We start from the raw sequence: 19,738 nt of genomic DNA on the forward strand, positions 1-19,738 counted from the left end.
AGCTTAGGCTCCCTATTCAATGCTGTGTTCACTAGTCTACTGCCTACCAATTAGCAGCAGAAAATATTTACTTGGGGAAAAAATGTCATTTTTTTGTGGAGAAGAACCTTCCTGAGTCAGATCCTGAACCACAAATCGAGATGGTTTTGCATGTTCTTTCTTACGAAACAAATGACATTGTTTTCTGTTTCTTTATCAAGATATATTGGGCTTTTCTTCCTAATAACATGAGATTTGTTCACAACTTTTAAGGAAAAAGAAGTCGGACAGGAGCTACCATTAAACACCTTTTTATTGTAGTCTTTAATGTACATGCAGAATTAAAAAAAAGTGTCAGTTATATCTGTAAGCGTATAACAACAATGTAAATGTCTTGGATCAGCAACGTATTTGGATTAGGGACTAATAACTCTAAGTGAACAGACATCTTTCAGGATATACAGTTTATACGGTAAATCAAGAAGGTTTTCTTCAGAGTGATTTTCCTCATAAAAAGATAAAATATTTCTTGTTTACAATCTTGCTTGTTTTTAATACTGAAAAAATCTATAATAGTACACTCTTCATTATGTACATAGAAAAAGATAAAACTATATCCATACCAGTGTCTGTTTTAAATGCAAACAATAGTAGTTAATAGCTTTGTAATTTTTTTGTGCACCCTCTCCCCTCTTCCCTCCTCCCTCTCCCCCCCCCCCCCCTTAAAAAATGCAGCATTTCCTAGAGTTTTCAATGCTCTGGCAGAAATTGAACCGAAGGCACTCCCGTGTTAGGTAAAGCAGTATGTGAAATACCAGCGCTAAATAAAAAAAGCTGTAGGTGTACCAGACAGCTCCATGCTCATCCCAAGGGCCAAATCTTGCACTCTCCAAGGTCAAGAACTGGTTTGCCGGAGATCCCAAATGGAGCAGGCTCAGGCCCCAGGTTGGTTTACAATAAAGCTGATTAACCTCACAACTATTTTTACAAATGCTTCACGCAAACCGTATGAGGATGCAGAAAGCATCTCTGAACACAGTACTATCACGAGGGCAAAAAGCTCCTGCAGGTCACAGCATCAGAACATGTTGCAAAGGCTTTGCTTTCTAAGGCTTGCACTTTGCAACACGGTAGTTTCACACAACACCCTCCGTTTAAGACTTCCTGATGTTGTAGCTCAGCTAAAAACGAACAAACCAACCCACAACCGTGAAGTTTCTAAAGCATCTCTTGTGATGGATTAGTTTAGACTCAACAGAGCGTCAATTCTCCTGAAAATAATCTGTGTGCTAGTGGCATGCTGACTTCTGCTCATAGGGAAGCTTTGAAAGCTGACAGGAAAGTTTCTCCAAGGGGCAGCTCCTCCTTGGCCTCAGGTGGCTTGTGTTTGGCACACCTTCATTTTTCTTGTAACTCAGGGTTATCTCTGGCATACCTGCGATATGTATTTATATGAATACTTGGCAAAAAAAAAAGAAGCCTATGAGACAAGCACCTAAATGCTCGCTAAGGGATGTGTCATAAGTCACAGTCAGGAAAACATTTCCATAATGACCAGTTTTAGTTCTCAACTGCAGTTTGCTTCTGCAATCGTAGCAAAGGCTGAGAAACATCTGACTGCAAACTTCCAAGAGAGAACGAGACAGAAAGGCACCGACCAAAGCTTTTTATGCACATGAAAAGCTTTCACATGTCAATGTCTCCAACTTGATAAAATGTTAGATTTTCGGGACATATATTAGTTCAGTAATTCGTTTACTTAACGAATTTATTCATAGTGCACCATATCTGACCATGACTGTAAATAGCTGCAGTCAACTGACAACCCAATTGTAAAAGAACATTCTGCTAAAACCTGCCAGCTGGTCACGTTCATTCTGCTGCAATAGCTCTGTGCTCTTTGGCCACAATAAAATGAATGGCTTTATAGTGTTGGAAAGCATTATTGTCATTCTTCAGTATCACTGTGGATTTATCTCACAAGGAATGAAGGGTGAGATAAAAAGGCATCCAACAACACTTCAGTCTCTGAATTGAACAGCCAGCAAAATGATATGCGACTGGCATGGAAGAATAGCCATTTAAGGTTAGTTTGAAATGCAGACTGAAGGGAAAAAAAAAAAAAAAGAAAAAAAAAGAAGCAAGAGGTCCAGTAAGAATAAACAGTAGAAAAAGAAACTGAGCAAGTGATTCTTTGTTTCGGGCCAGTATATCCACCACCAGTTGCTGTACGTTGCTTTGGGAAACACGAAACTGGCACCAAAACACTCCAAACAACACAAAACACCCACCCCCTTCCTAGGCTGATGGCTCTCCTTGAAATGTCCCTCAAATCTCTTTCCGTACTGTGGCTCGGATGCTGCTGAACATTTTGCCTATGGCCTCAAACAGCGGGTCGCAGAACGTGTGGATGCAGATCGAATAGACGCGGCTAATGCACTGGATCTCAATCAGGTAGCTCCTTATGCACGGCACCACCGCCCAGATGTGCAGGAATGACAAAATGGCAAAGTAGATGCCCCAGATGAGAGCCATAGGAATGCCAAAGATAGCTGACAGTAGGCGATAAAACCAGTATTTCGTTACAGTGAAGGTGGTAAAACTGGCCTTCCAAATCCCATCAAAGCTGTGTGTTCCCTCTGGCTCAGCAATCACATCTTCAAAATCAATCTGCAGCAAAGAACACAAAGTCAGGTCAGTCAGACGTTCGCATCAAGGGTGGATTCCAGACCGCTTTCCTGGAGAGCAACAAAATGCCGAAGCACGTACTTCCTACATCCCAACATGATTCGATCCATTTTAACACATCCTTTAAGCCTGACTCTTTTCAGGGACTATCAGGGAGCCTCGATTAGCTCAAAATTAGACATCTAACTTCTAGATGGAGATGAACTGTTCACAATGTATTTTCCTGATCTCCTACAGCCCTAAGGGTATGGAGTGCCCTTGAAGTCTACTTAAGGGACAAACCAGGTGATCAGAATCATCACGCTTTCATTGCCTAACTTAACCATTTCACATCTTTACAAATGGAATAAACGCAGTCACTACTTTCACTTTTTACACACCTCAAGCACGCATCAATAAAACGTGTTTTATTCGTCTGAATTATCCCATCTTTCCTTGTCTAGCATTGCTGAATTTTGACAGTGAATAAATGGTGAGGCTAGCTCACCATTAATATATACTTTGAAACAGGCATAGATAGTTGTTAGTAGACTGAAAAATAAAATGCTGGATTTAGGTCTGCGTCAGCTGGAGCTCCTCCTTAGACTGAAAAGGGTTAGGGAGCTCTTCCATCTCATGAAACATAAGGAGGCTCTTCACATTAGAGCTGTTTTGTTCTACCCTGTCCTGTTTATGTGATAACACTCTGCTCATGAAAGACATGGCCAGGCTAACATATTAATATTTAGAAGGAACGCACTCTTCCACATATTTCACAGTTTTGACTATTCATAAATTGTTCCGAAAGTCACCTAAGGAAGCAGTCCATTCCAACAGGCATATTTTACTGCTCTCTGTTGAAATACTGAGCTATTCAGGAAGCTTAATTGTCATAACATTTCTGTTAGAAAATTAACAGAATTGCGATGATAGTTCAGCTCCATGTCACACAAATGTGTTTGATATAACCCACAATACAGGATATTTGATTTAGTTAGCACAACCAAATGTATAGGTACTGCATTCAACAGGAAAGAGAACGTCACAACACTATTACTATTCCTCTGCAAGAAACTAAATGTCTGTTTAAATCAGATGAAAGAAAAAAAGAAATTGCATTCCTGGGACTGGATCCCAAAGTGAGATGATGATGCTGCCGTAAGTGAAGATTTACAGGAGCAGGGTAAGTATGATATGGGCCAGCGGCCTCAGAAACTCAGGCAACAATACCTTTGCATGCTGGAAGGATGTGAATATACATACAGTCAGTGTAAGTATTGCTTATACTGTAGGAAAATGCTCACAATCACTTCTTTTAATCTAAAATATACATAAAAATTGGAAAGAACTCCTCCCTCTCTCCTGTTGAGTCTTCAGTCACCTCCAAACAGAAGTTACCAACTCACTACAAAGGGAAAAATACTATAACCACTGGACTTCCCAGTTTCTTCAACAAAAGAAGACAATTCTGAAATTTCTGAATCAGCTGTGACATCAAGTATCTTGAATGCCTAACATCTCGCTGGCTTAATTCAACGTATTGCTGGGCCTAAACATCACTCTCTGACTGCTCTGTGCTGTGCCACCATCACTCTCTGCCAGTGCTTCTCTCCAGACATCATATAATGCAAACTATAAACCTTCTCCTCTTTATCTGCTACTCTGAACTAGGCTCTAGAGATCTGAAAGTGATCTATGATTCTTTGGGATGGGAATTCATCACCATCATCACCATCACATCTAAAGGTAGCGTTTGGATTGAAATTCTGTCTCCACAGAAACCAATGGCAGAATTTGCGTCAGCTGCGTACCCAACAAACAAGCTGCGCGCTTGTCCATGAAGACGTGCAGAGCCAAAAGTCTGTCTGGACTTTCTGAAACTGAACAGCATAATTTTAAGTAATAGCCACAAAAAGAGAAAATGAAAAGAGAGTTTGAGTCACGGCTCTCTTCTGCAATAGTTCTATGGGTATGAAACAACCTCTGTTTCTGTAGGTTGTGCGCATGAAGTTTTGGTACAAATCTTAGAAAACAGTTTCCTTGAAATCAGTATCTAAAGACAGCATAGAAAGTACACTACATTCACTCCTGTGTTCACAGCAAATTAGAAATTATTTGGGCTCTGCAATTTCAGTGAGTGCAACATTGAAGCTCTGGTGCAAATAACTCTAATTCTGAGAAAGGCACCACAGGCAACAATATGCTCTCTATGTTCACTATGGGGTTATTAGCTATAAAAGTTAATGTTTGGGGACTAAACAACTGACAAAAAATTAGCTTTATGAAGTACATTGGCCATAAAATAATTACATGAGTCAGTCATTGAAGTTAGCTGCAGTCTAGCAAGACTTTTGTGGATGTACTGTGATCTTTTTACCAAATGAAGCAATCAGATGTCCTTGTATCACTCATGGCATTTTAGGACTGCATCATGAAAGAAAGAAGAAAAGGTTGTAGATGTATGCATTGGGAAGTCAGTAATATCTCCTGATGATGGTATCTAATTGACTTATATCTATTCACACAAAAAATATTATTTCAAGATCTGCATATTGTTCACTGAAATCAATCTTATTCAACTGACTACACATGTTGGAAAAATGTACGCCTGAGTTTACGGGGCAAGTATATTTTCTTTTTGGAATACACAAGCAAGCATGCTTATATTATCTGTTTCTGCAGCTACTCAAAAGCAAGCTTTTCCTTGTAGCCCATATCCCATGGTAGCTCATTTTCAAAGCGAATGGGTATTCTTGGCTTATTGTCAACATTTGCCTCGAAATTAGATAATAAAGACATGCAGATGATGACAAAAACCAAAATGATTACAGAAAAAAAAAAGTTACTTCTCAAAAAATGATACTACATGAAGACTACATGGTTGATCATAGCCCTCTTATTCTAAAACTTCTGGCAATTTATTGCATGCTTTCCACCAGTTGATGTTGTGATCCTCAACAGAGCCAGTTTGTGCACACAGGCACCATACAGCAGTTCAGTGCATTGAGGACTATTCAGGGTCATGCCTAACATCTTTTTATTCAGTTCAGCTGTGGTGAAGTCTATCTTGTATTTTTTTCAACTGGCCGATAAGGGAGATATTCAAACAATGCAAGTTTGCATTGAGCTCCATCAGCCTTTTCATGGTTACATCTTTAATTTAGCTAACTGGGACCTATTTCTATCAGCAAAGCATATTTTTGGCATGCAAAAAGGAACCATAGGTTATTGTGAATTTCCTGGAACTTTTAAAATAAAGAATAAAACTTGCCCGTAATTTGATTCCTTTCAAAATAATTCATTATAATGAATGCTTTATTGAAAAATGGAAGCCAGTAAACTCAATGGTTTTCAAATCAAATAGTAAACTTTCTGTAATTGTGACTCTCAGTAACTAATGTGTTTAGCCTGTCGTGTGCTCCAAGATGTCCACGGAATTCTGTCAGCTCCATGGGGAACTGACAGAAGAATCATGCCATATAACATTTCCAGATGGACAGCCCTGTCCTCATTCCAGGACATTATGCTAATATTAGAACATTTATGATATATCTTTGGCCAGGATTTCCCAGCCCAAGTCATACACAGTTGTCCTAAAAGTACTCAGGAATCAATCTGTTTATGAGATCGGTAAGTAAAGTAAAAATAACACTGACAGGAGAAAGAGAAGTGGCCAGAAATATGACCCTAGGCAAGAAAGACAGTGTATTCATGCCACCAACAATTGCCAAGAGGTTACTCTTTTGGAGTAATCTTAACAGCTCTTGGAATGTTTCTACCAATGCACAGAAGCTGAATAGATGGTGCTATAGGAACCATAGCTGATGTCTTACTACTGTACCTTTCCCATTTCATTATTCCTCATGTCCCATGCTCTACCTTGCCCCACTTTGAATGAGGGAGATACTAAACTGAACTTGAGAGTGAAAAGACAGAAAAACAGCCTGGCAACTCTAAAAACTTCCAGATGAATGCAGAGTTAAAATGAAACTGTTACCTCCCTAAAAGTCGTAAGAATGTTATGAAATTATGTACATGTCAAAAGAGTCCAGCTACGACTGGAACACGAACATCTGCCGTGCTGTCCAAAACCAGACTTACCCGCAGCACTGTACAGTCTAAATAAAGACAGGCAAGGAGTTGAGGTAATCTGGGCTCTTCTACTTCTCTAACTGATCACGTACAGATTCACTGGCTGGGAAACGCTCTATTTATTTCACTGTTCAGGCAGTAGAGATAAGTCCTTATGCTGCAGGAACTGAGATATCACCCAGATTCTTCCTGCGCTGAACCACTCCCATGAAAGATCCTGTTTTTCACTCACAGGGATCAGTCCTCCACAGGCAGCTGGAGGAATAGGTGACTGGATGCATTTTGCCTTGCTGTGGGCTACAGTTACATCACTTGGATTACTCACTCTCAGCTTCTCCTATTACTCTGCTCTGGCTTTTAGTTCAGTAGCACTCAGTGACGGTGAGTGTCACCAGACTGATAGCGGGAGTCCAACTGAACTAAGTAAAGTAAAAATAATACTGACAGGAGAAAGAGAAGTGGCCAGAAATATGACCCCAGGGAAGAAAGACACTCTTAATTTCTGGAAATGAACCTAACTCGCTTGCAAGAATGAGATACCTTTTTTAGGGTATTGTTCTCAAGGACACTTCTGCCAAAGCATCACGTGCATGCAGATCCGTGAAGAACTCTGTTTTATCTACATAAAGGCATGCTTAGGCACAGGTCTTGTTCAGTAGATTGCACGTTCAGCATGCAGTTTGTTCCTCTAGAGCTGTCAGAGCGTCCTGTGAAATCACAGTGAGTTATTTGCCAAAGTAATGAAAATACAGGCACGTTCACTTGCGACAAGGAAAGAAGTAAAGGAAATTTGTTTTGACCCTCTAAAGGATGCTAATAACTTGCTACAGCCTTCTGTTTCAGCCAAAGCTATTAAACACTATCAACTCTTGTTCCATGCCTACAATACACTTCCTGACTTCAGCTATTCTTTGTTTCCTACTATTCAGTTTGGTAAAGCCAGTTTTTACATTGCTTGAAGCTTTTGTCTAATTCTGCTATGAGAATTACCACAGCTTCTTTTGGTCTGCATATGTTTATTAAACTTTTATCAGGAAATTAAGGAACCTGCTTTGATTCTAAAAGAGATTTATTTACAAGAAAAGGAAACGGTATGGGGAATTTGTCTTCTTTTTTCAAAGTCTGTTTAAATAAAAACCCTATTAATTAAAAAAGCTTAGCAGTGTGAATTTACTGTTTTTTCTTAAAAAAACCCAGCTGACTCAAGAATATAAGCTTTATATATGAAAATAGTTGACCTGTTGACCTTGCAGCTTTAGTCCCTATGTATCAAAACCTGGCAGGCTGGAAAGGTGTGTTAAATGCCAACCTCAAATCGCCTACTTACCAGTTGCGCTTCTCCTCCAAAGTTTGTTTTTTGAGTACGTAATATCCATTATATAGAAAAACTTACTGTATTTGGTCTATCAGAAAAAAGTTGTTAAGGCCATCAGCATTTTATGGGGGCTTCGACCTAATCTACATTTCTGTGATTGTAACTATAATTATTCAAACCTTGGTGTGTGGTAGCTGTGCTCACAGCATGCAGTTTGCATAGACAGGCACCACCACTACTCCATTGAGGGGGAACCCAAACAAGCGCTGAGATGCCTACATTTTTAAGTGCCATCAGTACCTTTTGGAGTCAGTGAAAAGATGCTCAGATCCTTACTGGATCTTTCTTCATTGACCACTAATATCTCCAGTCAAACAAACCACTTAAATATGCACACAACCTGAAAAATGTGAACTGTCCCACTGACGTCAATATGCTTACATGCTCTGCCAGACCTATGGTCAATCCTGAATATATATTTATACAAGAAGGAGTCATAAGCTAGTTTTCTTTACATTTTTAGCACAGAGTATGGGAACTGTCTTTACTGCTTACCCGGTGCTGTTTTTAAACAGTTTTTTCCCTGATACCAAGACTGGAAGTAGAATATTGTTTTACCAGATTATGTTGTGTCTCTGTAAGACTTGAAACAGACATACAGAAAAAAGCAGATATGATGTTTTTTTCTTTTGTGATAAATGCAATTTGTAAAATTTCCCAATGCATTCAATGTCCTTTAAAGAAACTTTCATCAGAAGAAAATGTATAAAAGATCGCGAGTCACACTTGGGAGGTGATGTTCAGGACAGGTGCAACACTACTAACTTCGGAGAAGGCTGTGGTGTATGTTATTAAAAAATAGGAAATGCATGACCATGAGATCATTATTAGTTTTTGTACTTCCACATACTGTTTGAAACTTAAAATTGACAGTTACAGTGCTTGGAAAACAAAGGCATCACAGCAGAAGCAAAAAACCCCTAAGCAATAAGCTCACAACCGTTCTGTTAAATCAGTGATAATCAGCTAAGCTTCTAAATGTTTCCTTGACCCTTTGAAATACCACGTTTCCGTATCTGCTGGTGCTTGTCTTCCTGACCACTACCACAGTTCATCAGAAAATGATGCAAAAGCGTATTAGGTTGTTTCTCCTGAATCCAAGGGAAAGAGCATGGGAGGTGCTGGGACTCAAACGGGTAAAGCTGCTCTTCTCCTTTCCCTCACCTCCCAAACACCAGGACACTTCGCTATTTTGAAGGTGTAGGGTGTGGCACACGGTAGCACTTCATGGCTGCAAGGCTACATGAAAGAGAACAGGAGGACGCTTGGCTGCCGGCTTTGCAAAGGGGTCCAATGCTCTCCCTGAGGATGCACATCCATGCCTCAGTTGCATGGGATTACAGGAACTTGAACAGTGTCTTCACTTGTTTCTACTCTAAAAAATCGTTCACCCTTTTAAGAGCACTGTGTAATCTCCACCTGGCAAATGTTTACCTGAAGTTATGTAGAAAAGCTGGAACTTTGTTCCTGAAAACACAGCTTCATGATGCCTAGATGTTCTACTTCCTCGCTAATCATTGTTTTCAACAGCAAACATTAGATGCTGTCAAGTGTGTTATAAAGGCAAAACTCATTCTATTCCAGAGTATTTATATGAGCCTCAGGCTATAGCATGGGTGTCTACAAAACATGAACATCCAGCAGTGTTCAGGGATGAGATAAGTTCCATCACAAGGCAAGAAATTAGCTTAACTCTTAGTATGGTGGCAAGCATCTAACAAGGGAACCCCAAGAGCTTCTCCATATAGGGGGGCTCCTCAGCAAGGAGGAGCAGCAAGATTAGGCTCTGCCTGTCAACCGTGAACTGTGTCTTCAGAGCACACTGCTGTTGTGGGGACTGGCCAGATCAGCAGGCACAATACTCATTCCTTTGTACAAAAGCAGAGATGCCATGAGCGCAGATGGCTAGGACCATAGTTTTTGTGTAAAGCTGGCTAAATGCAGAGAAATGACAAACAAGTAATTCCAAGGTGAACGAAATCCTGAACAAGCAAGCAGAAGTGTTCCACCCCAGTTACTTTTTCAAACTGATGAATGAATTTGCCTTACATTCCCTGTCTCCCTGTGCCTGCATTCCATAATATGGCAAGAAGAGTGTTCTCCTGGCAGGTCTCTTGAAGGAAATAGTGACTCTTTCCTGAGTGCTATAGAGTATGCCAGAAAACAAAACAATGCTTTAACAAACAAGGATATTCAAGTTGGAAAATAGAGTTGAAGGACTACAATCTTCTAGCCAGAGAAGAAAACCAGTTCAGTCAGGAGTGACCCCTACCGCACAAATAACAAATATTCAAACAGATTGTGAACGATTTTAAATATTGTCATGAATTAGAAAAAAGGTCGTGATTGCAGATCATCATTTCACAAACTGAAAATCAATGAAAATAGCAAAAAAAAATTTGCTATTAATTACTGAGAGAACAACCTCCTGCTCCCTGCCCATGCTGAATTACTGATTACATACCAGAAAAGCCCTAGTGATGGGCTGTGTTTTATCAGATGGGCAGGCTCATCAAAATCTGCGGAAGTACTCGTGAGAAAAACGCGACTGATGCCAATGGGTCAGCACTGTAGCAACCAGCCGTTCTCCAGAGATCTCTTCCTGAAGCACTTGCCTGTCCTGTCTCAATATAGTCCAGCAGAAGGAAAGACTAGCAGCTTCAAGGAGACATCTGCGCTCTCTGAAACACAGCTAAACTTCCCGTGCAGGTGGTGATATCATGTCAGCCAGTGCCTTGGAAAATACATTGATGTTGTCAGAGCAAGCAGTCAGAAAATAAAGTGGCTGTTTTCCTCCTTGGAGACTGGGCTGCTGGGAGGTTATTGTAGTTTTCCCAAAGAGAAACTCTTAAGAAGCTTTCTTCATTTTATTATTTGTTTCATGTTCTACAGTTCCTTGTTCGATACAGCTGTTTTAGCAAAGAACTCTGATATGTCTCTGTGTATGTGCATCCACATATGTCTGTCTGTCTGTACGTTTAAAGAGGCAGATTCATCAACGTGAACACTGGGGTGAAGTTTTGACTACACTAGAGATAATGGGAATCCTTTATTGATTCCAGTGGGGTCTGGAGATAACCAGAATCCAGAAACATTAATAAAAGTAAACATATTCTGTAAACAGTTTTAATATTATATTTTATATTATATATATAAATATATTATATTTATATTATATTATTATATTGCCTTTGATGCAGATTTACAGACCTGTTATTAAGGTAATAAACTGCCATTAAGTATAACTTTTTAGAACTTGCTCTAGCTTCATCCCTCCTAAATTTAGGCAGTAATGGGAAATGGAAATATAGTGATCTTGGACTCTTTAGTAGCACGTGGAGAGAGACAGGCACCTTTGGAGGGTGCTTTAAATCTGGAATTCCATTTTTTTTCTATCATTTGTAAAGGGAGTCTAAGGAGAGGAGACTCCTAAGTTGTTCTCACCTTTTCCCTCATTTCTACCTGAATATGCTTATTGCTGACACTGAGTGTGCAGCAATGCCCGGCTGCCTCTCCATTCCTTTAAAAAAATTTGCCTCTGCATTTCTTCTGTTGGAAGGTTGTCTTTCTTATGGAAGATCTTAAGTTACTGATCCTTAAATATAAGGTAACTATTTCTTTAGTATTTCATAAGAATTAAGATATCATTAGTCTACAGTTCTGGTCTTGTCATAAACTCCACTAGAACAGAGATATATGAACTTGGACTTCATAAAATGATAGGAGACGTTATGGCTGAGGTCTACAGGAGATATTAACCTGATCTTGAAGGAGAACTGAATGTGTTTTTATAGTATTTGTTTGAATTCTGAGAAGGGATTTCAAAGTTGACAGAGGAAGTGTTGCAATCCGACTGTGAGACGCCCTTAGGCTTTTTTGAAACTCCAAGTATAAATTCAGGACAGTGGGAGTCTGGACAGAGAATGTGATGCTTTCACCTTCAGCTGTGAGAGTAGCTTCTCACTTCTTATCTACGAAGCTGAATTTATCAGTTCCTGTTTATTTGAAAATAAAGTACATGGGCCAGATAAATAGAAGACTACAGACAAACCCCATCCTTGTACAGCCCCACTAACATCTATAGCACAGCTCCTTGACTATCTTGAATAAAATCGTGTGCAAGTTTTATCAATTAATGTGCTCATTAGAGTGGGGATAGTGGTACTGAAACTATTTGTCCTTTTGAATGCTAATCTGATGACACGACTTCTGACAAGAATGATATTGCAAAAAATTCAAAATTTGTTTTGAAACTATCAAAAGACATTTTTGTAAGAAATCTGCCAGAAAAATATGAAGGGACTAACAGAGTTAAACCTGCCTCCGCAGTAAATCAAATGAAATTAAATGGCATAGCTTCTGTTTCATCTTAAAAATAACAAATCCTTTTTAGTGCAAGATGGTTTTTATTACTGTTGTTTGTCTGGAAAAGAAGAGAGAGATGGTAGCTCTGGATCCAAAAGCTCAAAAAATCAATTGCCGATGTAGATTTCATCCTGCTGCCTGTTTATTACAAGGATATTTGAAAGCTGTGGGAAATACAAACTTATCTTAGTTCAGAACTATATCTCTCTTCAGTTTTCCACAGATCACAAGTTTTACGGAATTATCCAAGTTCATTTTTATCTTCTTCTCTCTGTTGCCTAAAACACAACAAAGATCAAATTCTCACTGGGGACCTCATGGGCAGACCACTCTATTATACACATTTTCCCTCTTCCCTCTGGAGAGGTTTGGATTTCAGTATTTTTTTTTGTTTTAGACATCCATACTCTCTGCAACAGAAGATGATATTTCTATCCATAGAGTGGGCTAAAAATTCTAAAGTTAATTCAAATTGTTCTTAAAATTTTCTAATGTATAATCTGAATTCTGTTGAATTTATCAGAAATGAAAAGTATTTGTCTCCTCTGAATCTGAGATAGTGTCCAATAATTTCTAACAAAAGGAACATCCATGCTGAATCGTTGGCTCTGTCCCCGTGGCCATCAAATGAACATTTTCCTATGGAGTTATGAGTCATGTTCATCATGCTAAGCAAGAAGGCAGTGCATAAGGCTTTAATAATACTATGAGCTTAAGCACAAACACATTTTTTCGAGAAAGCAGCTTTCATTAGAACAAATGCCATTATTATCTGTAATCTTATGGACATTCAGAAATTCCGTGTCTGGGAACTCCTAATTAATGTGCAAGAAAACTGTTTTTCAGAATTCTAAGACCTCGCTCAGTCCTCGTATAAACTGGCATTCATAATGACTCAAGTTTTTAATCTCTCACTCCTAGACTAGCCTTGGAAGAAATATTTGAAACAGAATTGTATCCTGTGCATAGCTGAAGTCAAACATTTGAATATGATTGCATTTTAAATCTAAACCCCACAGCTGGACATTAATGTGACACAAAGTTTCAGAATCATTTTGTTGAAATGCAGACGTGTAAAAGTAAGGTGCCGTGTCTAAGCTACGTGTGTCATCAATGGAGAGAAATACGCACTTTGAGAGGACCGCTCCTCCTGTCGTATGGTTAGGCCTAAACTCGGTGACGTGAATCTGCCTCCAGAGACATCTAACTTCCATCACTGCCAACAGCAAGAGCCCAGATGACAAGCTTGGATTAGAACATACGCCCACACACAGTTGTATTTATGTGTTTATATTGATGTATTTAAACTTATATATTTGTATTGATGTATTTAAATGTATCTATCTATCTTCATGGGACTTCTAACAATATCTGAAAACAAAGAAAGAGGATCTGCATTAAATTTAATTTAATTCAGAAAAAGCACCTGACTGAGCTCTGCTTTTCTCTCGTTTTACCATGTTGAAGAGCAGAACTCTGTTGCTCCCAGGTTGATGCCTGCTGTCACATCAGAGTGACAGCCCTCAACGCCTTAGCCCTCCCATCTGAAAGGAGCAGGGGACGATGCCTGCTCTCCTTCCAGGAGGTTCTCAGGTGTGGAGATGGGTGGTGCTCTGCCTAGTCATCTCTCTGTGCATCTTACACCGTGCTCAGCGCAACAGGGAGGGACCACAATTGTCAAGGATAAAATAAAATGGCAAACTGCTTTTTAAAAAACCTCTCTTTTTATTAGAAAGTGGCAGAAATTGTAAATGGCTTTAAATGGCTGAGTAATACTTTCCTCCCTAATGCCTACATAAGGGTGTTATGGTATTTGTCAACATCTGACTAAAAATTCCAGACTTTTCCTTGCACTGAGCTGAATTGCCCTTAACTGCATTAGCTTTAAGTGGAAGGCACGAATACATAACTGTTTAAAACTTGGTACAAAAGCTCTGCATCCTTACATCTGTAGCCAAGTACTGGATTTTTTTTCCAGAGAGAAAAGGACTCTTACGCAACAAACAGCAGATAGACACCACTTGTTTAAAACAAAGTAATAATTATGTTCTGGATGGTAGACCAGGCACAGGCCTGCCTTCCTGGCACACCACCGTAGGAAAAAACTGTAATCTGGCTGCAGATGTGACTGCACGTTTGGTCCTCGCTAGTCCCAAAGGAGTAGACTTTGCAGGGTTGGCTGTAAGGTCCATCCCCATCCTGAGCAAGGAGCAAGGAAGTACTGAGAATTGCAAGCTGCAGGAACACTGTTTCCCTCCTCTGCTTCTTCCAAATTCAGTAAGCCTTGTGCAGACTTGACCACAGATACTTTGAGAAACTTTGAATTCCAAAGAGTTGGAAGGCTGTAATTTAGCCATGCTCTGGAAAACACAAATATTGTGTTGAGAAACACGAAGAGCAAAGGCTGAACTTCAGGCACCTTCACGTGAATCCTGAGTCATCAGGGAATGAATGAGAGAAAAAAAAGATCAGCTTTCTATCTCTTTGTTGCATCTCATCACACATAAATAAAAACTGTGGGACACAAGGCCAATTGTAGAATCATCCAGTGAAGGACGTACGAAATAGATACAACTGTGAGGCAAAATAGCTGTATGATCACCACACTGCCTCCCGGAGAGCTCCCAGGAGCACAGAGGCTGTTTCTCCCTCGCTGGATTCCCTCCTCGCCTCCTGCGTGACTAGCCAACTTCACAAGCCAATGCCTCAAGGCATGGGACCACCATCGCATGTTCTCCCCCTGCCGAGGTGACGCATGAGGGCAGTTGTATGAGGAAGAAACTCCTTCCTTTCCGCTCCCCACTGAAGGAATTGGGACAGGAAGGAAATTCTGGTGCTTTTACTAGATCACGCTTCCTCCAGCACAGAGCTGCCAACTCTGTTGTCTGCGGACCTCGGGTTCGGTAAGGCCTCACTTCCATGCCTCTCTGAACACAAATCCAGTCATTCGCCCCACTTTTCTGGAAACTTCACAGCACTTAGCTTCCACTTGGTAGCTAATGTGAAGATAAACCATAAGCAAAGTCGAGGTCACCGATAACTTTGGTATAAAGCTGCTCCATGTGTCTAGTTTTTTAGAAAAGGATCTCGATCGGGTCTCTCCCTCTTGCCTAGATCCCTACCCTACTGCTGCCTGCACCATGTATCTGCTGCGGAGGAAGCTGTGCAGATGCTTTGTGTTGCACACCAAGGGGACATGTCTCCTGCTTCTCACAAGCAAGGGTTATTTTTAAAATGTGCTATGGGAAGTATTTGAATGCAGCCAACACTGAGGCCTTTTAGAGAGCTGCTTACAGAGCAGATTCCTCGTTCTCTGTCTAATCATTTCTATTTCATGGCTGACTGATTTGTCCCCAGTTTCCATGCTATTGTGCCTCATAGTCAAGTGGCAAGAAATGCATTAAATGCTGGGTAAAAAACAGAAGGTTCTGCATCTAGAAAAATGCAACGGCTCTAAACAAAATTGAGCTAAGCCTGAACCATACTTCTGGCTTACAATACCACTGAACATTTTTTTTTTCTCTTTCAGTACCTGACTGAGACGGGGGACTCCTCCTGTTATACAAGCATATTTTTTATACTCTGCCTGAATGATTTACAACTGAAATAAAGGCAGATACATGACAGAAGGCGACCACAGACTGATAGCTAAGGCAGTAACTGAATCTGTGTATCTTCACCCGAATCTGGGCCTGTCCCTTAGGTACTGGGTCTGAACTTTATGGCTACTTCTAACAAGCTGAACCTGAAAGCAGTGTCCAAATAAATTCAAATTGTGGCAAAATTCCTCTCTCTGCTTTTCAGGTTGGACCTATCCATGAAATACTTAAAAAAATCAAAACAATTCTTATTTCTCCTTGTAACAAGACAGAAAAATGTTGCTTTATGATGCCCACATTTTTCACAAAGACTGCTGGTTTTATGATGCAAAATGGATCCTGTCTGGTTAACATCAAATTCATTTTGATACATTCCTGTGTCTTGATGTGACTATGTGCACTACCAGGAGCTCACTTGCTGACACAGAGGCGGTACGGGTATTCTGGCTGTTTGTTCGTTTTCAATGAATGTGTTGGTCCACAATTATTTTGAAAGGACAAACGGAAAAGCTTGTTTTTTTCCATTCCTACAATTCTTACTTTTCAACTTTCTTTTGGATGATTGGACGTAAAAAACTTTCTTAATCATTGCCCCTGTGGGAGGCAGAGAGGGCAGGATGGGCTTTGTATGCTTCAGTTTCTTATAAGTCCATTAGGAGTTTTTTCCGTCAGTGGTCTCCCTCTTTTCCCAGCAGGATCTTTCTTTCCCTAGCTAAGTTTGTGGACACCTGGATTCCAACTTGCTTGGGGGCTATGACTCATCCTCAGAAGGTTTGGTTGCTTTGGGGACTTCCTCTGTTGATGTACGCAGTAAGCCATGATGCAGTCTCATTCTTCAGCTCTTGCATTCCCTGTCTACTCAGCTATTCCTCCGTGGGTAGAAGAAAAAAGAATTGCTCTCTGCTTATTAACATCAACCATTTTAATGGAAGTTTTGTGCCATTAGGTACACAGATTTTTTCTAAACAAATAAAAAGTTCATGTCTTTTCTTTCTAGATCGCAAAACTGACAATGGCTCATTAAAGATATAGCCTGCTGTCAGGGATAATTCTTAGCATTGATCCAGCACGATGGCTAGTCATATTCATCACCTTCAAATTGTGTTGAAGTCAGTGGAATTTGAGGTTACTTGGGACCTTGCTATATTGTCTGCACATAGCATGAATCATTTTACTGACATACATTCAGGAACCAGAGTCCAACCTTTTCATTCTCTGGAAACAATGTGGTATTTCTCTTTTTCAATAACGGGTTTTCCTGACCAACAAACATGGTGAACTGCACACACTCTGACTCTGCCGGACACTAAATAAGCCAGTTAGTGGCTTAGTCACCCACTACGGCTCAGCAACTCCCGTTTTCCCTAGGTTCTGACAAGCCCAGATGACAGCATCCTCAATTTTCACATGCATAGTATAAAATTCGTCTGCTTGGAGAAAGATAGTATCTATGATTTTTCTAACCAAAGTGACTTCAAGCAAAAATCTCCATCGACCCTGATTTGTCAAAATAGTCAAACTCTGATTTAAAAACCCAAACAAAAAATCTAGACAAGGGCACAGATTTTGCTTAGCTTATTTCCTTTTATAATTTCTTGAGGGGATGAAAAACACGGAGGAAAACAAAATGAAACAAAGAAACAAATCCAAACGACCAGCAGGACCTCTGATTTTGCACCCACTTGGCTTGGGGAGGATGATCTGTCCCGCAGGCCGTGCCCAGCAGCGCAGCTAGCTCAGACTGCGCTGGTTTGGTGCCACCTCCCTGCCCTGCCTCTGTACGTGCCCGAGGGAAGGAAAATCCCTCTGCCGGTGTTACATCAGGTCATGCACCATTTCCCCGCGGTCCCGGGCGGGACGCCCCGGCTGCAGGGCTGACCTGCCGGCACACAGCCGCAGGAGCCCCGGAGGGCGACCGCAAGCCCCCGTCCCGGCGGGACGCGGCCCCGCAGCGCCCCGGCCGCTGCGCCCCCGGCGGGGAGAGCACGGGCAGCCCGCGGGGGGATGCAGCCTCTGCAAGGAGCTCCAGCCGGCTGCCCCGGCCCACTGCCCGCCTCTCCCCTGCACCCTCTCCCTTTTCTTTAAAAAAAAAAAGATAAATAAATGACGACACCCCCCCCGGCCCTTCCCCTCTTGCAGCAGGTGGAGGGAAGCGGTTCGCGGGCTGCTGTCGCCCTGGCAGTGCCCGCGTACTCTGCCTCGGCAGGACAGGCAGCTGCCCGGAACCGGCATCGCCTCTCGCCCCGTCCCGCCTCGGCCCCCTCACCTTGACCACGTCGTCGTTGAGGTGCTTGGGGTCTCGGTTGACCAGGTCGATCTCTTTAGTGTGCACGTCGTGCACCGCCTTTTCGCTCAGCTCATCTGCCATCATCTTGTTGTTGGGCTTGTAGATGTTGCCCTGCTCCCTGATGGGCGCCGTGTACAGAAAGCCCTGCGGAGAGGGAGAGCGGGCGGGAGGGGAGGGGAGAGCCGAGCCGACCCGAGGGCTGGGCTGGGCTGGGCTGGGCAGGGCAGGGCAGGGCAGGGCGGGCTGGGGGAGGTGGCCCCGGGTGCCGCGGGGAGCGCGGAGCGGCGGGAGCCTCGCTGCGGGGCCGCTCTCGCCCCGGCTATTTAACCGCGGCCGCGGGGCGCACACCACACCCCCGCAGTACCAGGCAGGGCGCTGGCCCCAGCTCTCGCTCCCGCTCCCGCCGCCAGGCGTCCCCGGCCCCGCGCCCCGCCGCTTTGCCCCGCACCGCCCGCGCCCGGCCCCGCTCCCCGCCGCTTTGCCCCGGGGCGGAGCGCGGCCGCCCCTCAGCGGGGAGAGCGCAGCCGTGGCCCCCACGGGCAGAGCGGGGAGCGGCCGGGGCTCGCCGCGCAGCGCCCTCGCCATACCGCCCTCCCCACGCTGCCCTCCCCATACCGCCCTCCCCACCCTGCCCTCGCCGCGCGGACGGGAGCACGGCGCCCTCGCTATACTGACCTCACTATACCGCTCTCCCCGCACGGCCATCACCGTACCCCCTGCACCCCGACGCCCTCACCGTACCCCCCTGCAGCGCCCTCACCGCGGCCCCAGCCCGGCACAGGGGACGAGCCCTCCGGGTCCCGCTGCCCCGCTGTCCTTGCCCGCAGGTGCCCGGTTGCCCGCCCTCCCCGCCGGGCGCCGGCCGCGGGGTCCGCCGCCGAGCTGACCCCGCGCCCCGCTCCTGCGCTGGGCCGGGGCGGGGAGCGCGGGGGGCCGAGCCGCAGCAGGTACTCGGGAGGGCGCCGGGGCAGCCGCGGGGCGCTTGCAGCGCCCCGGCTCCGTCCCCCCCGCGGTCCTACCTCCGAGTCTACGTATTTGGTACCGGACATGCTGCCCCGGGCTGGCTGGCGGCTCTGCCGCGGGTTTCTCTGCGCTATAACGTGCAGGACCGGAGGCAGGAGAATCCCGCTCTGCCGAGCGGCCGGCCAGGGGGAGGTAGCTGGGAGGGAGACGGCTGGCCGCCGGCCAGGGGCTGCTCCCTGCCTTCGGCTGGGGTGGATGACAAGCCGCGGTAGGGCTCGGCATATCGCAACGGGGCTGGGAGCCGCCGGGGGTGGGAGGGGAAAGCAGCCCTGCCCCGGCAACCTGGAAGCGGGCGGACCCGGTCCCGGATGCTTGGGCCACGCCGCGCGGAGACAGGGACAGGGACACGAC

General features: G+C 43.4%; 1 protein-coding gene across 1 annotated transcript; it reads right to left on the reverse strand.

Annotated features, from left to right (window-relative positions):
- Nucleotides 1–274: 274 nt before the first annotated feature.
- On the reverse strand, nucleotides 275–19,482 carry CAV1 (caveolin 1). Its single transcript, XM_075151609.1, has 3 exons — nucleotides 19,384–19,482; nucleotides 18,344–18,508; nucleotides 275–2,649 (listed from the first exon to the last, which is right to left on the reverse strand). Exons 1-3 carry the CDS (start codon nucleotides 19,411–19,413, stop codon nucleotides 2,308–2,310), a joined length of 537 nt encoding a protein of 178 aa, XP_075007710.1. The 5' UTR covers nucleotides 19,414–19,482; the 3' UTR covers nucleotides 275–2,307.
- Nucleotides 19,483–19,738: the final 256 nt, after the last annotated feature.

The sequence above is a fragment of the Calonectris borealis genome, chromosome 1 (assembly GCF_964195595.1).
Source record: "Calonectris borealis chromosome 1, bCalBor7.hap1.2, whole genome shotgun sequence".
NCBI classification, from domain to species: Eukaryota; Metazoa; Chordata; class Aves; order Procellariiformes; family Procellariidae; genus Calonectris; species Calonectris borealis.

Excerpts from the sequence above, each read along its gene's own strand:
- CAV1 (XM_075151609.1), bottom strand. The coding sequence starts at position 19,413 with ATGTCCGGTACCAAATACGTAGACTCGGAG. Across the intron at positions 18,509-19,383 it reads CCAAATACGTAGACTCGGAG|GGCTTTCTGTACACGGCGCC; the intron begins GTAGGACCGCGG and ends CCCTCTCCGCAG. Across the intron at positions 2,650-18,343 it reads TCAACGACGACGTGGTCAAG|ATTGATTTTGAAGATGTGAT; the intron begins GTGAGGGGGCCG and ends TCTTTGCTGCAG.